General features: G+C 33.2%; 2 protein-coding genes across 2 annotated transcripts; both read right to left on the bottom strand.

The window, feature by feature from the left end:
• Positions 1 to 547: 547 nt before the first annotated feature.
• On the bottom strand, positions 548 to 2,700 carry LOC146897003 (FBD-associated F-box protein At5g60610-like). Its single transcript, XM_085734879.1, has 3 exons — positions 1,417 to 2,700; positions 1,151 to 1,339; positions 548 to 775 (listed from the first exon to the last, which is right to left on the bottom strand). The coding sequence occupies exons 1-3, from the start codon at positions 2,698 to 2,700 to the stop codon at positions 581 to 583; spliced, it is 1,668 nt and encodes a 555-aa protein (XP_085591005.1). The 3' UTR covers positions 548 to 580.
• A 15,010-nt stretch (positions 2,701 to 17,710) lies between these two features.
• On the bottom strand, positions 17,711 to 20,238 carry LOC146897002 (FBD-associated F-box protein At5g60610-like). Its single transcript, XM_085735645.1, has 4 exons — positions 20,125 to 20,238; positions 18,642 to 19,940; positions 18,378 to 18,563; positions 17,711 to 18,096 (listed from the first exon to the last, which is right to left on the bottom strand). Exons 2-4 carry the CDS (start codon positions 19,929 to 19,931, stop codon positions 17,902 to 17,904), a joined length of 1,671 nt encoding a protein of 556 aa, XP_085591771.1. The 5' UTR covers positions 19,932 to 19,940; positions 20,125 to 20,238; the 3' UTR covers positions 17,711 to 17,901.
• Between the last annotated feature and the right edge of the window lie 1,334 nt (positions 20,239 to 21,572).

Here is a 21,572-nt window from a genome sequence, read left to right as displayed (position 1 = left end):
TTTTTTTTACCACCAAATAGATTCGCAGATTAGGGTTGAGTTCATGTGAAAAGTTTATAGATTCATTTAGAAAGGAAATGAATTGAGCTGTAGCCATAGAACTGAAATCAGCACAATATAGGAAGAGCAAACTCATCGGTTAAAGATACAAATTTTAAATCAATGAAGGAAGAAACTAAAAATATTTTAGTAGACAGCTTGAAAACATTGCAAAGGTAGCAATGCCCATAGATACGAAGATCATGCAGCTTTTGTAGAAAATATCAACTTAAAGAGACCATTTGCATGGAGAAGTTGGAAATGAGTTATATCCAAAAATGGTCTGGTGAAAGGGAAATCAGCAGAAGGTCCTTGCTTGAAAGATGCGAAATGCAAATCACAATAACCAGTTATCAATCATTGGAAGATAATAAAGAACTACAAATAAGTAAAGCCAATAATAAAGAACAAACTAAGAGTTACCATCTCTACGATACCGTTCAGCATTTTCCATAGTGTAATGTGTCATCATTCATTTAAGAGGTAGCATCAAACTTCAAAGTAAAAACATGTCTGTGAGTTTATGACAGCGTCAGCAACATTAAAATTCTAACATAAAGCTAATTTTTTCTTCAGTTGGCAACAATTCTAGCATGGTCTTGAAGTCAATATTATCATCAATCTTCACTGAGCTTATGACTTTCACATTCTTCAAGCCATGCCACCAACACTTAGTATCACTAGAACTGCAAAAGCAGTCATCCCCCTTTCTTTCCATTAACGTCTCATATAAGAACTGCAGATTCAGATGATTAAAATTAGAGTTAGAAGCTCCACAAAATAATTATATTTTATATATTGATAAAAAATAAAATCTTTTAAGCATAAATGCATGTCAGACATAAAAGGAATTGGATCTAACCCAAATTGAGGATAACAATTGTATTATAAAAAACTTCTAATATTGCCAAATTTCAGTAGGATCAATATTTGACAGATTTGTCTCAGAAATTATTGTTCCACTAACATGAAAATACAATGAGATATGCTCTATTGTTGTCTCCACTATGCTTTTCTTTTTGTGTTTTAGGATATAGTGAAGGCTGATAGTACCATGACGATATTCAAAGAATTTTTATACATAATTCAGATATAGGAGAGAATTACATACCTCAGTGAATGCTTTACTGCAAAAATCAGGATGCGGGATCAAAGATATAAATGCAGGGAAGCAACTTGAAAGTAAGATATTCACGATAGATGAAAACAAAGTTTCATTTTCTGGAACATAGTGAAGGTGCAAGTGTTTGATACTTAGTGGAGGGGAAGACGCTTGAAATACCACCGGGTGTTCTACATCCTACATAATTCAGACACAAATACAATAAGTAGTTATGAAGATTGAACTAACGAATTAAGTATCTAATTAATACTCACCTCAAATGGTTTACGGATGTATACGGATAGAGATGACAAAACATTTTGAGGTTTGATGTTTTGCACAAATTCCCTCAAGTTACAAAGATCCAAATATTCAATGGGAATCTCCATATCAACTTTTAGTTGACTAGAACTTGTTAGAAAAGATATAATAGGCTCTGAATCACCATCACTGCAATATACACACGATAATAGATTTGGAGCATCAATGTTAACCTCCTTCAAGTTAGAACAGTTAGATAGCTCCAACACCTTAAGTTGAACACTTGAAATATTAATCCTCTCGGCCATTGTACAATTATCTAATTTCAAATTCTCAAGGAAAGGAAATTTTGGAAACAGTTCAAGAAACCATTTGTTTGTTATAATACCACTCTCCAGATACAACAATTCTAAATATTTCAAATTTTGGCATCTATCAAAATCAATCTTAAATGGTTCCTCAGAATCACTAGGACTATAACATAATTTCTCAAGACACGGGGCATCAATATAAACCTCTTGTATATCTCGAACATCAACCGTTTTCAACTTAAGTAGACCATCCATACTCAAAGATTTTATGTCCTCCTCAGAGGTGTGAGATTCAAGTAGATGATTTGTTGCGACATTAGGGCTCAACACTGAACAATACCTCAAAGTTATATGTTCAATTGAAGGACAACAAGAAATGAGATGTTCAATTGCATGTTCGTCTCTCAAAAGGACACCCCACAATGACAATACTCTCAGTGAGAAAAATTTAATTGAATGATTCATGAATGCTGTATCAACTCTGATTCCCCCCATCAACTCTAACTCAGTAAGCGATTTGACTTCAATTACATCCTTTGGTAAGACATACCATTTACCCCGTCCTTCTTCATCCATGTTGGGACCATCAGGCAAACAAAGCTCTAGTACTTCAACACCACTTTCACTTGCCAACTTCAACCAAAGATCAAGATCCTTTACCATGTAACCTCGAAGCTCAACATTGTTCACGGACACGGTGAGTTTAAATTTTTTGATAGCCAATCCTTTATCATAGAACCTCAACAATCTTCTCTTGACATAATCAATGAAGTACTTTCTCTTCCTCTGGTAATCTTCCATTGGTTGAGGAAACATCCCTGTGATTTTCGTGTCAGAAAAAGACAATATAGGAAAAGTATACCATGTGTCTAACCAAGCTTTAGACAAAACACTTGTCCTAGTAGCATCCTTGTTTGGCAGCCTTGACAAAATGTTATGAAGAATGACTTTTGGTAGATTCGACAATCGGTCCTCATCATGCTTCATATTTTTGTTCTGCAAGCAGCAATAAAATCTGAGAAATTAGAAAAACTGAAGAAGCATAAGAGTGAGATTAATAACGATATTCAATTAACAACCAGTGGATATAGTTAGGGTTTAGGGTTTAACCTATCAGCTTAAGAGAGAGAGAGAGAGAGAGAGAGAGAGAGAGAGAGAGAGAGAGAGAGAGAGAGAGAGAGAGTTGCCTGGTGTTTAGATTGCAATTTTGACCCAACTGGATTATACAATAACGAGTTAATTGTGATGACTATCCCCGAGATGAGTTTTGTTTGCTTCTCATGAATATATGCCGCGGAATAGGGGTGGGAATAGGCTGGATCTAGTTGGATTTTTCTTACGTAAGCTAGACCTAGTTGAAAAAACTAAAGCCTAAGCCTGATCTATTAGCCTACCAAAGGCTTTGTTTTAAGTATGGCATATGGTCTTTTTAAGAGACCGGGTTGATCTATTAGAATGTATAAAAACCTAATTTGTACTAAATTTTTTTAAATAGAACATTTGACTTATTTATAGAAAGGCTAATAAGCATATATTTCTAAAAAGTTAATAAGTCAATAAAATTTTATAAAGCATGTACATCCATTCTTTCCCCACTTTACAAGCATATATTGCTATTGCTATATCCAATAAAAGTTTTAGAGTCTGTAAATCCATTTTGTAGAGGTTAATAAGTGTGTATTGCATAGCAAAAAAATTATTAATATAATAGAGATATAATTACACATATATAGGTCAACATAGCTAGTAAGCCTAGTAGACTTTTCAATAAGCCTGATCCTGACCTATTTAAATTAATGAGCTTTTTGAAAAGTTTGAGCATATCAAGTTAAGCCGAGTCGGGCTTTAAGTAGGCCGAGTCATAGACCCGTGACAGACGGTCTGACCTATTCTCACCCTGCTGGGTTGGGTATCTATGTCGCTATTTTTTTATTTATTTTCCCTTTTCTCATGTAACCAATTTTTTTTTTCATCTATGTAATCAAAATAGAATAGAAAAATATTTTCACAAAGCAAGCAGCTATGTCTCGTATAACAAATAATTGCGATAGAAATAACCTCTAAAAAAATTGTGATAGAAACAAATAAAATATTTTCACAAGCAACGTCTTTCTCTGTCTCTGTCACATTACTGTCCAAAAAAATTCTTTTTGTTTCGATTTTAAAAATTGGTGTTCCTTTTAAATTAATGTAGACTAATCGTATAATTGTGTTATAGGAAAGCAAATGAAAAAAAAGGGGCAGCAAATGAAAAATTGGCTATGGAATACGTTCAAAAACAATGAATTTTTTTTTTTTTTGACATTTTCAAAGTTTCTGAAAATGCAAAATATGAAGAAAAAAATATTGAATAATTGTTGTTTTTGGATTTAGAAAAGTACCTTAAAAGAGATTTTCCACCGAAGAGATTACAAGGTTGTACCTTAAAAGAGATTTTCCACCGAAGAGATTACAAGGTTGAGTCACGACCGGTTCAAACTTTGCGATTCACAACTTATATGCGAGAAAACTTTGGGAACAAGTAATTCACATATTAAATCTATTAAAAAAAATCGCAAATTAAGTACCAAAATATACTATATTGAGTAAAAAATATAATTTTTTGACAAAGAGTAAAAAAATATATTATTGAGTACCAAAATATATTTAAGATAAAGTACGAAAATATATTAGATTGCATACCAAAATATTTTAGGTTAATCACCAAAATATTTCAGAGGGAACAAAACTTAGAGACTAAGAAAGCACTTTCTAGTAATGATTAAATTATCCTTAAAAAATAAGTAATCATTAAATTAATTATTTGAATATAACATTTTCAAATAATAATATATATCAATATATATTTTTTCTCATCGTTCACGTAATTACGTACACCCCTTAGATTAACACCCCCACTGTATAAACACTAGTAATATGTGTGTTTCATTCGATGTATGACTTCCACTTTTTTCAATTCACACTACACTAGTTCTCCCCAATGCGCAAATTTGTGTTTAGTCTTTTAACTTAATTTCCACACATATTCTAACAATCCCCCACTCGAATTTAAAAAAATGGTTTCGAGAAATAACGTCAAAGACATCTCTATAAGGTTGTTAATAAACTAAAGTGTCGCCTACAACTTGAACCTCTGCATAGCGAGTAAAATTCCGATCAACAAGAGTTGTTTGTAGCATTGAACTCTATCTCAGACATTGAACCCACACACAACTTTTTCCTAAGGTGTATTCTAAAAGTCTGTGCGTTTATTTCCCTGCACGTTTATCCTAGTTTTAATGAAAGCTCTAGGAATTCTACCACAAAATTCCATAGGAACCGACCTCGATTCCACATTCGCATTGGTAAGTATAACAAGAATGTACTCCTGTAAATATGTACTCCACTCCATATAAAGTATAGATCTCATTAAGTTTCTATTATCTCATCCTTATGTAGGTGCATGAATCATGCTTCCCTAATTTTATCATAGCATGTTTTATCACCTTATAACTAGTTATTACCCATTAAACCTATTTCTTTGAATCTTCAATTAGTTAGGTCGGGTTACCATCACTTATGATCTATAGGAATTAGTCCCAACCAGAATCAATGTAGACGAACTTCCTTTGTTTCTAGTGGCAATGACATTTTGGTCATTGAAGTGTTGAACACCACTCGAGTGTTATCAAAGGTCTTCCTCTTAATCCAAAATTAGCAAGTGACTAGTTAAGACAAAATATTCAAGTTAATACAAGAAGAAAGGAAACTTTTGTGACTAGTTCATATGAAAATAGATAACCCTCACGTACTTGTTCCTATTTGTAAATACTAGTATGATACCTGTGCTAAGCACGAGAATTAACATACTTATAAAATTTAATAAAAAAATATTTTTAATTGAATTGAAAATTATTTAATTTGAACTAAATGTGATAAAATTTCTTTCCAGTCTTTTAAAAATTTGTTCGAGTCTTTTCATTTGGTTAGAATAAGTCTCTGTTTCATTCCATGTCAAAATCCATTTTAAAATTACATTTGAAGTCATTTTGAGTCAGTTTTGCCCCTAAGGGCATTTTAGTCTTTTCATGTGTTAAAACCCTGTTTAAAATTCTAAAAATTGTCTCTGAGTTTTTTAATTTTGCTTGTATGAGTTCTTGCTTTAATTTCCTGTTAAAAATCCATTTCAAAATTGCATCTGAGTCATTTTTAGTTGTTTTAAGCCCTAGGGGCGTTTTGGTCATTTCACATAATATTTCTGATTCGTTTTAATCTGCTTTGTTGTTTTTAATCGTCTCATTTTTACGTTAATTTTCAATTTACTTTTTCAATTCAATTTTAGTTTTAATTTTCATTTTAGTCCGCGCACTTTTGTTATTTACGTTTTAATCCCTTTTAAGTTTGTTAGAGTCCAAGTGCCATGTGTCCAAATGCTATTGGTCCTTAAGAGTTTGTTACAAGTCTAGTGCCACATGTCTCTATCCTATTGGCCCAAGGTCAAAGACTTAGCCTATAAATTGGTCAAAGGGTCAATTCATTGAACATTCAATCATTTTCACAAAAAAATCACAAAATTCCTAATTATTTCTCTCTCAATTTTCCCTCTTTTTTTAACTAACTTTCCCATTCTAACAACCTTCCACCACCCTAACAAACTTCCAACCACCACCCAAACCACCCTAACTAACTTTTCCTCCACCACATTCATCACTTCAACCACCATAAACAACCACATTCATCACTTCAACCACCATAACAACCTCCATAACCTCCCAAATTCATCACAAATTCACCACACCACCATAATCCATCTTCAACAATCATCATCACTAATCTTCGATCGATTCATTCATGGATTCAACACCAAAACATTCAAATTCTTCAAAGTTAGATTCACACATTCCTCATCAAATCGATCTCAAATGCAAAGGTTTTCATCGTTGTGAATTCAATCGTTTCCGGCATCAACGCTAATCGCAAGGGTCCGAGGAAATCGACACCGCAACTTTCCAAGCATCCCTGAGCTGAAGCAAATTCGAAGAAGGAAGGCAGTGCTGTGTTCACGGATTCGCGATCAAAAAGGAACCAAATCAATTCAAAAGCAAACGAACAACACTCACGAATTCGAATCCGAAACGAACTCGTCATCATCTACGATCGTCAGTCGGAATCTTCAGAGACAAGAATTTGAGTGAAGCTGAAATTGCTTGGTGTGGTAGTGAGGTTTCGATATTTATAGGAAAAAAAAATACTAATTAGGGATGATATACTTTTTTTTTTAGTGTCGATGATTTATTTTCAGAAATCTATCTATATCTATACATATATAAAGAAGGTGGATTCTAGGGTGAGGGTCCAATTAAGTCCCTCACCGGTGGACCATTTAACTTTACCGTTAGATTAAACAAGGCTTACACGATCTCATTAGACTCTACCACACTGAATTAATGTTCTTTTTCTCTTAACCAATCTCAATCTCTCTCCGTCAATACTCAGAAGCTCTGATAAAATATGAAGACACACACCACAACTTTTTGATTTATTTTCTTCCTACCATTCTAATGTAATCTCGATAGGCTAGGGAAAAAAAAACTGCTGGAACTGTGTTGATATCAAAGCATCCATTAAAGCCTTTCTCATGTCAAGATCTATAAATAAATATCAACATTGACAGAGAGAAAATGGAAAAAGAACTGTTGTGATGTTTTTTAAAACACCCTTACATTATTATTTTCTGAAGTAAAAGAACTTTTATGACTTAAATTTTCCATTGTGTGCTTGATATTGAAAATACAGTATTTCAATTTTACCATTGAAGCATAATGGGAAAAATCTGGAATTTTTAAAATTTTACCATTGAACGAGGGACTGAATTTTCATAGAGGAATTGTGTTTCACATCATTTTTTAACCCAAACAATGGTTGTGGAAAACTGGGGATAACCTAACCCAAGAGCCATGGTTTTTACCGGTGAGAGAAGAAAACATTTGTGATCCGGTGTAGACGGTGTATAACAAGATATGTGTAATTTGAATAATCTGACGCCTCTTAATAGTGGTCCACCGGTGAGGGACTTAATTGGACCCTCACCCTAGAATCCACCTATAAAGAAAACTACTCATTTCAGTTTTTTTTTTTTTTGGATTTTTCTTTTCAAAAATACCTTCAATTTTCAATACAAATAACACATATAACAAATAGATAAATATAAGGATAAATTTAAATTTAAATATTGAAATAAAACTGTAACAAACACAACTGTAAGTTTCTTCCTTTATTATTTAAAGGGTAGTGTTAACTTGTGCCCTTAGGGCACATGTTAAGAAACCTAAAAGAAGAAACTTTCTCTAAAATTTTGTGCATTTAAATGATTAAAAAGTTAAATATTAAATGCAATGCACAAATTCCAATAAGTTTTTTCTATATTTAAATCATTAACTTGTGTCTTGAGGGCACAAGTTAACATTTCCCTTATTTAAAAAGTGTAACAAACTAGATGAGTGTGTCTATACCTACTTTTCATTATCTCAATTATACCCTTAACCAACAACTTTTTCTATAATAAGATTGTTGTTGGCGTCATTAAAAAAAAAGAATTTAGATAATATCTTTCTGTTATATTGTTGGTTTCATTGAAATCGATAATCATGGTTGGTTTGATTTGTTATAATTTGAAAGCAAAAAACATTAATATTTATACTTTTAATCAAAATTAAAATTTCATAAAAAAACACCGTTCATAATTTTCAAACATTAGCGCAATAAAAAGAAAGGAAAAACAGACACGTGAGGGCCCGTCTTTTCGCTAGTATATATAAAGAAAATTACCCCTTTCGGCTCTTTTGGGTTGAATTTTTCTTTCGAAAAATGCCCTTGATTTTTAATACAAATAACAGATGTAACAAATAGATAAGAATAAATTTAAATATTAAAATAAAAGTGTAACAAACACAAATGTCCATTTTTTTCCTTTATCATTTAAAAAGTGTAACAAATTAGATGATTGTATCTATACTTACTTTTTCATTATCTCAATTATACCCTTAAACAACATCTTTTGTTATGATAAAGATTGTTGTTGGTGTCATTAAAAAAATAAGAATTTAGATTTTTTTTGTTTTGTTATATTTGTTGGTTTCATTGAAATAGATAATCATGTTTAGTTTGATTTGTCATAACTTTTTTTTCTTTTGGTAGATAGACGAGATGGCAAAGCCATCATAAACTCACACACACAAAGTGGAGGTACCAGGGTTCGAACCCCGATCATGACGTCCGGCCTAACAATTTCGGCATTTTTGTCAGTTGAGCTAGGACTTATGAGACCTTTGATTTGTTATAATTTGAAAACAAAAAAAAACATTTATATTTTTACTTTTAATCAAAATTAAAATTTCATAAAAAAACACCGTTCATAATTTTCAAACTTTAGCGCAATAAAAATAGCCAAAAGACGGGCACGGAGTGCTCGTCTTTTCGCTAGTACTATATAAAGAGAACAACCTCTTTCAGCTCCTTTGTCATGCCCGTCTTTCCGCTAGTACTATATAAAGAGAACAACCTCTTTCAGCTCTTTTGAGCTGACTTTTTCTCTTTTCAAAAATGCCCTCAATTTTCAATACAAATAACACATGTAACAAATAGATAAGAATAAATTTAAATATTAAGAAAAATGTAACAAACATGATATGAATATATATGTCTGATTTTTTTCTTTAACATTTAAAAAGTATAACAAATTAAATGAGTATATTTACACTTACTTTTTCATTATCTCAACTAGCGAAAAGGCGTTTCCGCTCTTTTTATTGTATTAATGTTTGAAAAAAGATATCGTTCATAATTTTCAAAAGTTGTTGAAGGATATAATTGAGATAATAAAAAAGTAAGTATAAATATACTCATCAAGTTTGTTATACTTTTTAAATAATAAAAGAAAAAATCATATATATATATATATATATGGGCCGCTAACTTACTCCCACCTAAAAACATGAAGGAGTAAATTATCAAGTCCACTCCCACTTAATATTTACCACAAACTCCATTTTGTCTTTAGTAAACACTACTTTAATGAGTGCATAATTGTAATTTTCTTTTTGTAATTATTTTATGTTTGAAACAATTTTTTTTAACGCTGTTTGGCCTCAGACACTGTTAGGTTTTCTTCATGTTTGGTTCTTCTTTTCCTTAACTTGATTCAGGCCTCAACACAACTACACACATACTTTTTTAATTTTTTTTTTTTTACAAACACATTTTTATTTGTTAAAAGGTACATATGGCCAAAATATATTAAATAAAAATGCATAGTTTCTACATATTGTGTCTGTCGAAACTATTATATTGGAAAAATACTCAACAAATAGAAAGAAAAAAAATTGAAGGCATGAATTGTTAAAAAAAAATTGAACGGAAAGAAAACTGGAAGAAAAAAAGATTGATAGTTAGAATGATTTTGTTACATTAAATATATTAACAAAATCCAAATATGGAGTTAATTTGACATAAACAGGTTCCTCTCAAAGTCTCTACCCTTGCTTGGCGGCTACTGAGGGATCGTTTACCTACAAAAGAAAATTTGGCAAACCGTCGGAGGCGCGGTTGTGTGTCACTGGATGCGGGCACGTTGAAGATGTGGATGCGGGCACGTTGAAGATGTGAATCATATGTTTTTGTCTTGCCCAACTTTTGGTGCCTTGTGGCCATTAGTGCGGGCATGTCTCGGTGTGGTAGGGGTCGACTCTCAGACAACTACAAATCATTTTTTGCAATTTATTAATTACGTAGGTTGCTCGAGATCGCGACGATCCTTTTTCCACTTGATTTGGCTTCAATGTGTTTGGGTTTTGTGGAACGAACGGAATGACATGATATTTAGAAATAGACAAAGCTCTTTACCACATATGTTAGATAAAGTAAAATCATCTTCTTTGTGGTGGTTAAAAGCTAGTAATGTTGTATTTTGCTTTGGTACTCATATTTGGTGGTCGAACCCGCTTTCATGTTTGGGCATGGACTGACATGTTTGTAATCTTGACAGGACTTTGACATTTCCGTGATTGTTTTGGCACACCTTGTGCTGCAACAATTACGTTGTCCGTGGTAATATAATTCATTTTTGCTTGTTAAAAAAAACAATATTAACAATGTTAAGTGTTTTTTTGTCAAAAAAAATAAAAACTAAAACATAGAGTTCTTTCGTACACTACATATACTAAGGAACATGTTTTTTGTTTTAAAAAGTAAAATAAAACTAAATTTACAAATATATCCTTTACTAATTACATAGTTTAAATAGATAGAATTGGTTTTTTGGTAAAAGACAAGTGGGAGTAGGCTTGCTAACTTTGTAACGCCCAATTTGAAAGTGTCTAGAATATTCAATTGTGCGCTAAAACTAATATTGGATACATTAATTATACAATAAGGAAACGACATTAAGTCGAGAGTTTATGATACAACAACATCCCAAAGTTTCTATGTTACTTTATTACAACAGAGTTTGTCACACGAAGTCGAAATATAAAATTTGTACATCACATCTCATAATACAACTTATGCATCTCTAATCCACAACGAGAAGTTTCCATGAAACTCGATTAATCCAAGACCTTTTCTTTACCTTTTCCACGAACAACTTGAGAACCTGAACAAATAAGGAGTTGGGTGAGACATAATGCCTCAGTGAGTTCTTTCTAGCCCTAGGCTAGTGATAACCTGGGGGAAAAACCCATGGCTATCACGTGTCTAAGATACAACCTGCCGGTTGATTATACGTGTGTGGTCATTCTTGTCTTGACGGATGTGCATACTAGAGTCCGTCTTAGAATCTTCATTACATGTTATAGGCTTACTAGCAACATATGTGTCATGGCGGATAAGGGGAATCCTACTACCGCATTACCAAGATACGCTATACGCATCGAGACCTAAATATAACATATTCATGACACAAACCTAAGCCGGACAATTAGGGAAACCTAAGTTCGTCATTGGCATATTTCATAACTTGTTCTAGCTAACATCATATTATAGACATAATCATGCATGGATGAAATCATTAAATCATTATGTTAGCGTGGATCATACAATTTGTAAGTCTTGATTCATTTTTACGGATAGTCCCGGGTGGAGTAACCCCGAGAAAAATCCCATACATGACCGATGTACGTACATCGGACTCCCTCGGTGTCGTGCGGGTCCCTTACGGCTTGAATCGTTCCCCTTGGTTCGAGAACCTCCCGTATCCCCCTGGCGTGGATAACAAGAGACACGAGCACCTACGTCTTGTAATAATCATATTCTTATGCATACATGAAGGGTTAAACTATTCAAGTTAATTCCTTTACCTCGGACCCTTGATCGATCCCCTAGGGTAAATCACATACATGTTCATCTTATTCATGGCGTAGAATAAATTCTTCGCAACCTATGCATACTTAAACATTCATGTTAAACATTGTAATTCTTGACGTCTAAGTCAAGGCTCTAGTTTGTCTTCCCTTGCTAAGTATTTACTTGCTACCCAATCAATACTTGCTTCATTTCCCACAAGCCATACTTTACTATACTATTAAATACTTGCTTCACCCTACAAGAAACTATTTTAAAACTATGCCTTGGGGACTAGTTATGAAGGGTTTACATTTAAAAAAGTTTGCATGAGCAAGAACCGAACCAAAAAGCGACAGAAGGGTGAGACGAGCGAACAGGGCAGCAGCCACCATTCACTCACTTTGGCGAGCTTGGGGTGAGCAACCACCCCCATTCGGCTCCTCATGCTCGCCTCGCGAGCTCTGTGCTCGCAGTGGCAAGTTAGTGTAGTTCAGCACCTGCACAAGAGTGATTTTAAGCCAAAAATCTCCAACACAAAGTGACCCAAGGCATATGGTGTCTCTAGTATTCATATGGGACCTGAAAACAATCTTAAAGCAAGCATAAACAAGTATAGCAAACACAACAATGGAAAGGGGTAACAAAACACTATGTAAAACCCTAAAAGTTCAAGTACTCTCTTGATAACATAATCACACAACCCTTGGGTAAAATCTAACCTAGAACTCACCTTAGAAAGTTTGTAGTGGCTGTCAAGCTTCAACACAGCCAAACCCTAGCTATCTCTATCTCTAGCAAGCAAGAAAACAAGTTGAGAAGTTGCAACCAAGACCAACTCTTGCAAGGATTCCAACTAGGAAAAGTTTGAAGCAAAGATCAACCAAAAAGTGAGAGAGAATGGACCGATTTCTTAGAGAGAAGGGAGAGCAAGATTTAAGTCTTAACCCTAGAGAGAGAACGTGAAGAGAATAATGAAGAATTTTGGGTCTAAGATCCTTTGATAGCCATTCCACGAGCATTTACCAAAATACCCCTAGTCTTAAACGCGAATAATCTATCGTTGTCAGGTAACTCATCGTATCATAAAAAGCGGGATATTACATCCTTCATGTTTTTAGGTGAGGGTAAGTTAGCAACCCCCTCATATCGTGTTTGTTACAAAAAAAAATTAATATTTAAATTTATTTTTATCTATTTGTTCATGTGTTATTTGAATTGAAAATTGAGAACATTTTTGGAAAGAGAAAAAGTCAGCCCAAAAGAGTTTAAAGAAGTTGTTTTCTATATATATATAAAAGATTATACCCTTAAACAACTTTTTTTCTATAATAAAGATTGTTATTGGTATCATTAAAAAAAATAGATTTTTTTTTTGTTATATTGTTGAAATATATAATCATGGTTAATTTCGTTTCTTATAACTTGAAAGTAACAAACATTTATATTTTTTCCCTAAAAAAACAACATTTATATTTTTACTTTTAATCAAAATCAAAATTATAAAGTCTAATACCAACCAAATTATATGCAAGTTACAGTATACAAACAAAGTGAAAGAAGACAAAATAGTAACTTACTTTGAGACATTCTTGTTAGGAATCTTTTGTGTGTCCTCGTCTTCTCGAGCAGCAGAACTTCCACCAGCCTCCTTCCCATTCACATCTTTATCCATCAACTTCATCTTCTCTGAAGTTAGTAACTCAAACCCTAGAATCAGACTACTTCTTTCGATTCGATTTCCACCGAAATTAGTAACTCAAACAATAGAAACATAAGCAACAAAGAAATTTCATCGGTTTAAGAAATTTCATCGATTTTGAAGAGAGGATGAAGAAAGGAGAGAAGAGCGATAGTGAGAAGATGAAAGAAAGGGGTCCAAAAATGCATAGCACAACCTTAGTTTGGTCTGATTCTAAGTCACATGCTGTGACTTACTATTTTATTTTTTTATTTTTTACTTTTTCAGTTTATTAAATCCAACTTGCAATAATCCAGAAGTCCTAGCTCAACTGGCAAAATGCCGAAATTGTTAGGTCGGATGCCATGACCGGGGTTCGAAAACCCCGGTACCTCCACTTGTGTGTGTGAGTTTATAATGACTTTGTCATTTCGTCTATCTACCAAAAAAAAAAAAAATCCAACTGGCAATAAAATTTAAATACATATATATAGGGGGTTGCTAACTTACTCCCACCCAAAAACATGAAGGAGTAAGTTAGCAAGCTTACTCCCACTTATATTTTACTAAAAACTCCATTATCTTTAATAAACACTACTTTGATGAATGGGCATTAATGTAATTTGCTTTTTGTATTATTTTTTTTCTGATTTTTCTTAAACGTGCCGGAAACATTGTTATTCGCTGAAACTAATTTTTGAAAATATCTATGTCGTACACCTGATCGGTTTCTCACCAATCACCATGGCTGAATGTAAGCTATAACCATTAAATACCATGTTTTTTTCATTAACGTTTTTATATAACGTGACGGTAATTTCCTTTAAAAAAAGGTGACTTAATTTATTTTTATAAATAGTTTTTTTTTGTCCAAACATTATTTATTATGTACTCCATACAGGATTTTACTTTTTTTTTATTATAAAGAAAAAAGGTTTTTTTAGGCCATGACACTGTTAACGTGAGGAAAGCGACAACATTAATTGGAACATTAAAAAAAAAAGAAGCTAAATTCTGTCAATTAAAAACAAGGTGTAAAAAGACATTTGTTTTTTTTGAAAGAAAGTGTAAAAAGACAATAATTGTTAGGAGATATGTGAATTACATTAACACCCTTGTATTTAAGTAGTTGTAAAAGGAAAGACTAGGAGTTTTTGGTAAAAGACAAGTGGGAGTAGGCTTGCTAACTTACTCCTTCATATTTTTGGGTGCGAGTAAGTTAGCAACCCCACACACACACACACACACACACACACACACACATATATATATATATATATGTATGTAACACGTGGCACCTCACTTAATTGATGTGGGTGCCACATCTTCGTTGAATCGGTCAAAATTGGCATGGGGGCCAAAATTGCAAAAGAGTCTATGAGGGCCAAAACTGTAAAAGAGTCTAAACTTAGGGGGCTGGTTTGTTATTGATTTTTTAGGAGGTCAAAATCGCAAGTTCATGATACTTAGGGGGTCAAAACTGCAAATAAGCCTAAATGAAACTATAATAAATTTTAGGATTGGAAACGACACGAGGAAGCACATGTCATTAATGTTGATGGGAGTTCTCTAATGAACCCTAGGGCGTTCAAATTTGGTGGTCTAATTCGAGATACTATGAGAGACTTTATTGAGGACACTACAAAAATATTGGTGTCTCAGTCATCCTGCATGTTGAGATTGTAGCCTTGATGCATGGCTCAATAAAGAATTCATAATTTGGTGGTCTAATTCGAGATACTATGAGAGACTTTATTGAGGACACTACAAAAATATTGGTGTCTCAGTCATCCTGCATGTTGAGATTGTAGCCAATGCATGGCGTTTGCATGTGTTGGAAAGAAGGTTCGAAGGGAAAGAAAGCATGTTAGCCCGCTATCAAAGAACGTGACGTACATTTCATTTGGTTATTTTGTTTACATTTTATAAGTGGTTATAAAATGTAAACAAAATAACCAAATGTGGTTATAAAATGTAAACAATTTATAACCATCAAAAATATTGGTGTCTCAGTCATCCTGCATGTTGAGATTGTAGCCGATGCATGGCGTTTGCATGTGTTGGAAAGAAGGTTCGAAGGGAAAGAAAGCATGTTAGCCCGCTATCAAAGAACGTGACGTACATTTCATTTGGTTATTTTGTTTACATTTTATAAGTGGTTATAAAATGTAAACAAAATAACCAAATGTGGTTATAAAATGTAAACATTTGGTTATTTTGTTTACAAACAATTTATAACCATAATTATATTGTTACATTTTTTTTGTGGTTTTGTGGTGGCCGAGGTTTGAACCTCGGACCTTGCATATATTATGCATTGTCCTTACCAATTGAGCTGACAATTATATTGTTACATTTTGGTAACAATCAAAGCATCAATTTCTTCAGCTTCGGTTCATGTAATTCCAGAAAGATTAACTTCACCAAGTTGACGGTAAGTCATGACTTATAAGACATGAAACAAGCAAAACAAGTTCCAAAAACTCAGCAAGATAAGTAACTCAGGGTTCTATTCATGTGAAAAGTCCATAGATTCATTTAGAAAGGCACAATGAATTGAGCTGTAGCCATAGAACTGAAATCAGCACAATAACTACTCATCGGTTAAAGATAAGTATTTTAAATCAATGAAGGAAGAAAATAAAAATATTTCAGAAGACAGCTTGAAAACATTGCAAGGTAGTAACACTTTAAGGGATCATTACACGGAGAAGCTGGAAATGAGTGATGTCCGAAAATGTTACAGTGAGTTAGAAAATGGCAGAGCGTCCTTCCTTGGGCGCAGGAGAGATATGAGTAAGGATGAGACTTCTTTGTCTTCTATAGCCCTTGAACATAGACACTATTTTGAGGCATATAATTAGAGTAGATATCACGTGAACTATTATTTGAAGTACTAAAATTTCACACATTCATTTTTTTAAAATGTCTGTATTTGCTCCCTACATGGATCTGTCACTCACATTGCAAGTGTTTGAGTTGCACAGACTTATAAAGGCAATTCCCATACTATATTATTCACTGTTTGCTCTATTGATTATGTGTTGCTTTCATATATATGAGAAGTGACTACACCATATCTTAAAAGCAGGTGCAAAGACTAATTGCAATTTGCAAGGTCACCTCATCTATTGTTTGAAGATAACCTTGTACTTTTAAAACCACCAATCAAAACATCTTCTGCTGAGAAGTTGCGATCTGACTTTGTCAGTGAACAACCATCAAAAGCTTTTAAACTCGACAGCAAGTCCAAGAAGACCATTACTTCCTAGTTTGTTGAAAACAATGCAAGATGAAAGATTTCCTTTCCTTATGTCAACAACATAAGCAAAAAACATGATCAGCTTTCAAGTTATGGTAATCATCATTCAGGAATCCTTGCATCAACCTCTGCAGATAAAATTTCCAATGCCAAACAGTCTCCAAGCATTGTCTATGCTCCGCCACTACCAAACCAATGGTTTGTTCCTGTCATATAAGCCAATCATTAGACCGTGCCCTTCAAATCGAAAGATTCATATCTTTTCTGGTTCATCATTACGACCACGTGTTTCACCATTCATGCATAGACGATAGATCTATATCGGCTTCCGCAGTTGAGCAAATGAAACAATCTAATGGTCCTATAAATCACAACTCTTGTGCAATCCTTTAGCCATATTGCACCAAAGTTCATCTGACATGGCACTGACATTTTGGTCATCGCTGGATCGCAACTCGAGTGTTGAACACACCACTTAAGCATAATCAAAGGTCTTTCACATAATCCAAAATCAGCAAGTGAGTCATCAACCAAGATATTCAACTCAATACAAGAAGAAAGTAAACTTTTGTGACTAGTTCATATGAAAATAGATAACCCTCACGTACTTGTCTTGTTCCTATTTGTAAATATTTCAATAGAAAAATAAGATGCACACATTGATTGAGTTATTATATTAAAAAAAATAAAATAAAGTGACTCATCGGCTAACTTCCTAATTTGAAATTAATCAATAAAGATTGCCAGAACATGTTGTAATTGTCATTGATGGGATTAGAACAAACTTAACCGTTCAGCATTTTCCATAGTGTATATCAAAACAAATGGTGTGTCATTATGCAACATAAAAAGGAACAGGTGCACTTAAAATGTATTAACAGGTAATCAAACTTCAAAGTAAAAACATGTCTATGAGTTGATGACAGCAACGTTAAAATTCTAACATAAAGCTAATTTTTTCTAAAATTGGCAACAATTCTAGCATGGTCTTGAAATCAATATTATCATCAATCTTCACTGAGCTTATGACTTTCACATTCTTCAAGCCATGCCACCAACACTTAGTATCACTAGAACTGCAGAAACAGTCATCCCCCTTTCTTTCCATTAGCGTCTCATATAAGAACTGCAGATTCAGATGATTAACAAATAGAGTTAGAAACTTCACAAAATAATTATATTTTATATATTGATAAAAAGCAAATCTTTTAAGCATAAATGCATGTGCCTGACATAAAACGGAAACATGGCAATACAATTTTTAATTTTTTGATTAAATAGGACAATCACCAATTGTAGGAAGCATGGTCTAATACTATATGAACATGCGAGACAATGATATATCTCTATAAAGGAACATAGGAGAGAATATATCTCTATAAAGGAACATAGGAGAGAATATCACACCTCAATGAACGCTTTGCTGCAAGAAGAATGCTGCCTCAAAGATATAAATGCAGGGCGGCAACTTGAAAGTAAGATATTTACAGTAGATGAAAACAAAGTATCATTTTTTGGAACAGAGCGAAGGTGCAAGTGTTTGATACTTGGTGGAGGGGATGACACTTGAAATACCACCGGGTGAAGTACATCCTACATAATCCAGACACAAATAACAATAAGTAGGTATGAAGATTGAACTAACGAATTAAGTAGCTAATTATTACTCACCTCAGTTGGCTGATAGATGTATAGGGACAGAGATGACAAAACATTTTGAGGTTTGATGTTTTGCACGAATTCCCTCAAGTTACAAAGATGATGATAATCACTGGAAAAATTTATATCAACTTTTAGTTGACTAGAACTTGACAGAAAAGATATAATAGGCTGTGAATCATCATCATCATCATCATCATCATCATCATCATAATCATCATCATCATCAATGCAATATACACATGATAATAGATTTGGAGCATCAATGTTGACCTCCTTCACGTCAGAACAATTAGATATCTGCAACACCTTAAGTTGAACACTTGAAATATTAATCCTCTCGCCCATTGCACAAACATCCAATTTCAAACTCTCAAGGAAAGGAAATTTTGGAAACAGTTCAAGAAACCATTTGTTTGTGATAATACAACTCTTCAGAGACAAATCTTTCAAATTTTGGCATCTATCGAAATCAATCTTATATGGTGCGAAAAAATCACCGGGACAAAAACACAATTTCTCAAGATACGGGGCATCAATATATACCTCCTGGATTCCTTCAACATCAAATGTCTTGAGCTTAAGTAGACGATGCAAACTCAAAGAATTCATAACCCCACGTCCAAACCTCAAAGTTATATGTTCAATCAAAGGACAACAAGAAATGAATTGCTCAATTGCATGTTCGTCTCTCGAAAGGACATTCTTCAATGATAATACTCTTAATGAGAAAAATTTAATTGAATGATTCATGAATGCTGTATCAACTCTAATTCCCCCCAACAACACCAACTCAGTAAGCGATTTGACTTCAAGTACACCCTTCGGTAGGACATAGCATTCACAACCTTCTTTATCTAGTTCGGAACCATAAGGCAAAGAAAGCTTTATTCCTTCAACACCACTTTCAGTTGCCAAATTCAACCAAAGATCAATATCCTTTAACATGTAAGTGTAACTACATAGCTCAACATTGTACACAACAAACTTAAATGTTTTGATAGCCAATCCATTATCGTAGAATCCCAACAACCTCCTTTTCACATAATCAGTGAAATTTTCTATCTTTCTAACAAAATCATCCATAGATTCGGGATACAACATCCTCCCTATATCAGATGGGAGAAACATCAATGTGATTTTAGCATCAGAAAAAGACAATATAGGAAAAGTATGCCATGTCTCTAACCAAGCTTTGGACAAAACACGTGTCCTTGCAGCATCTCTTTCTGGTAATCTCGACAGAATGTTATGAAGAATGATTTTCGGCAGATTCGATAATCGGTCCTCATCGTGCTCCATATTTTTGTTCTGCAATAAGCAATAACGAAAGTGAAGAAGCATAAGAGTGAGATTATTAACGAAATTCAATCAACAACATTCAGTGGATATAGTTAGGGTTTAGGGCTTAAGTTGCGAAACAGATGGTTAGTTGATAAGGATTTAGAGAGAGAGAGAGAGAGAGAGAGAGAGAGAGAGAGAGAGAGAGAGTTACCTGAGAGAGGTTAACGTTTGGTGGTTGAACACCTATCGTCGTCCGTCGTAATCTTCAGAGACAACAATTTGAAAGCTGTAATTGCTTGGTGTGGCGGTGAGGTTTCGATATTTATAGGAAAAAAAATACTAATTAGTTAGGGATGATATTTATTTTTTGGGTCTTGCTAACCAATGCCCTTAGGGCAATGGTTAAGGAATCAAAAAAGGAAATAATTGTAAAATTTCATGTAGAAAAAGTTGTTTTTTTATTATTTCAATAAGTTGAATGCACAATTTCCGAGATAAAGTTACTACTTTAAGTTTCTTATCAAATGCCCTTAGGGCACTTGTTAGCATTTACCTTATTTTTTTTTAGTGTGGATGATTTATTTTCAGAAATAATAATAATAATAATATTTGTTTGGTTCACTTTAAATAAAACTATAATAAATTTTAGGATTGGAAATGACATTGTTTCAAAAAAAAAAAAGGATTGGAAATGACATACATCTATACTCCCTTTCAGCACACTTTTGGGTTGGATTTTTTCTTCCAAAAATACCCTTAATTTTAAATTTTAAACTAGACTTTTGACTCGTGCGTCGCACGAGTTTTCTCGACTATAATAGAGGTTAATAAAAAAATTTTAACCCGTAAGATCATTGATATGGTAGAAAATATTTTCTTCAAAAAAAAGAGTCAAGAGGATAGGAATGAAATTGATGTGCAATGCATTTTTTTAGATGAAATTTTTTAGGTTAAATAATTGCAAACCTAATAAAGCAAATGAGCGGAAAAAAATTAGGTTAAGTTGCTACAGACGTAACAAAATTAATAAATAAGTTCTTCAAAAAAAAGGCAAGAGGATAGGAATGAAATTGGTGTGTAATGCATTTTTTTAGATGAAATTTGTTAGGTTAAATAATTGCAAACCTAATAAAGCAAATGGCGGGAAAAAATTAGGTTAAGTTGCTGCAGACGTAACACAATTAATAAATAAGGACAAGGATTTTAAATACAAATAACACATGTAACAAATAGTCAATTATAAAATAACATGTGGATTACTAATCCATGTCACTAATCTCATTAACCCTCTTTTACCTCTGTTAACCACATATCAAACTCACAAAAAAAACTAGTGCAAAATAAAAAGTCATGTTACTTTTTTTGTTTTTGTGGTGAAACTCATGTTACTTTTTTATCAGCCGATTTTATGTTGTACATCTGTGTTGTTCACCTCGATACAAGCGACAAAGATTGGCAAGTATTTTCATACCCCTTCCACAAAAAACATTATTTCCATATTATTTTATTACTTCCACAAAAAACAGTATTTCCATATTATTTTATTTTATTAATATAAGTTGCTCTTCATTAGCCTTTGATCAATTGTAACAAACGTGAGTAAAAAATAATGGTGAAGATTGGACTTTAATCCACTAAAAAAAGATTAGTAACAAACGT

This window comes from Medicago sativa, chromosome 8 (genome assembly GCF_051527215.1).
Source record: "Medicago sativa cultivar Bolivia chromosome 8, Bolivia_mono, whole genome shotgun sequence".
Classification (NCBI taxonomy): Eukaryota; Viridiplantae; Streptophyta; class Magnoliopsida; order Fabales; family Fabaceae; genus Medicago; species Medicago sativa.
The sequence above is the reverse complement of the archived record's forward strand: the minus strand, read 5'-3'. Positions and strand labels throughout refer to the sequence as shown.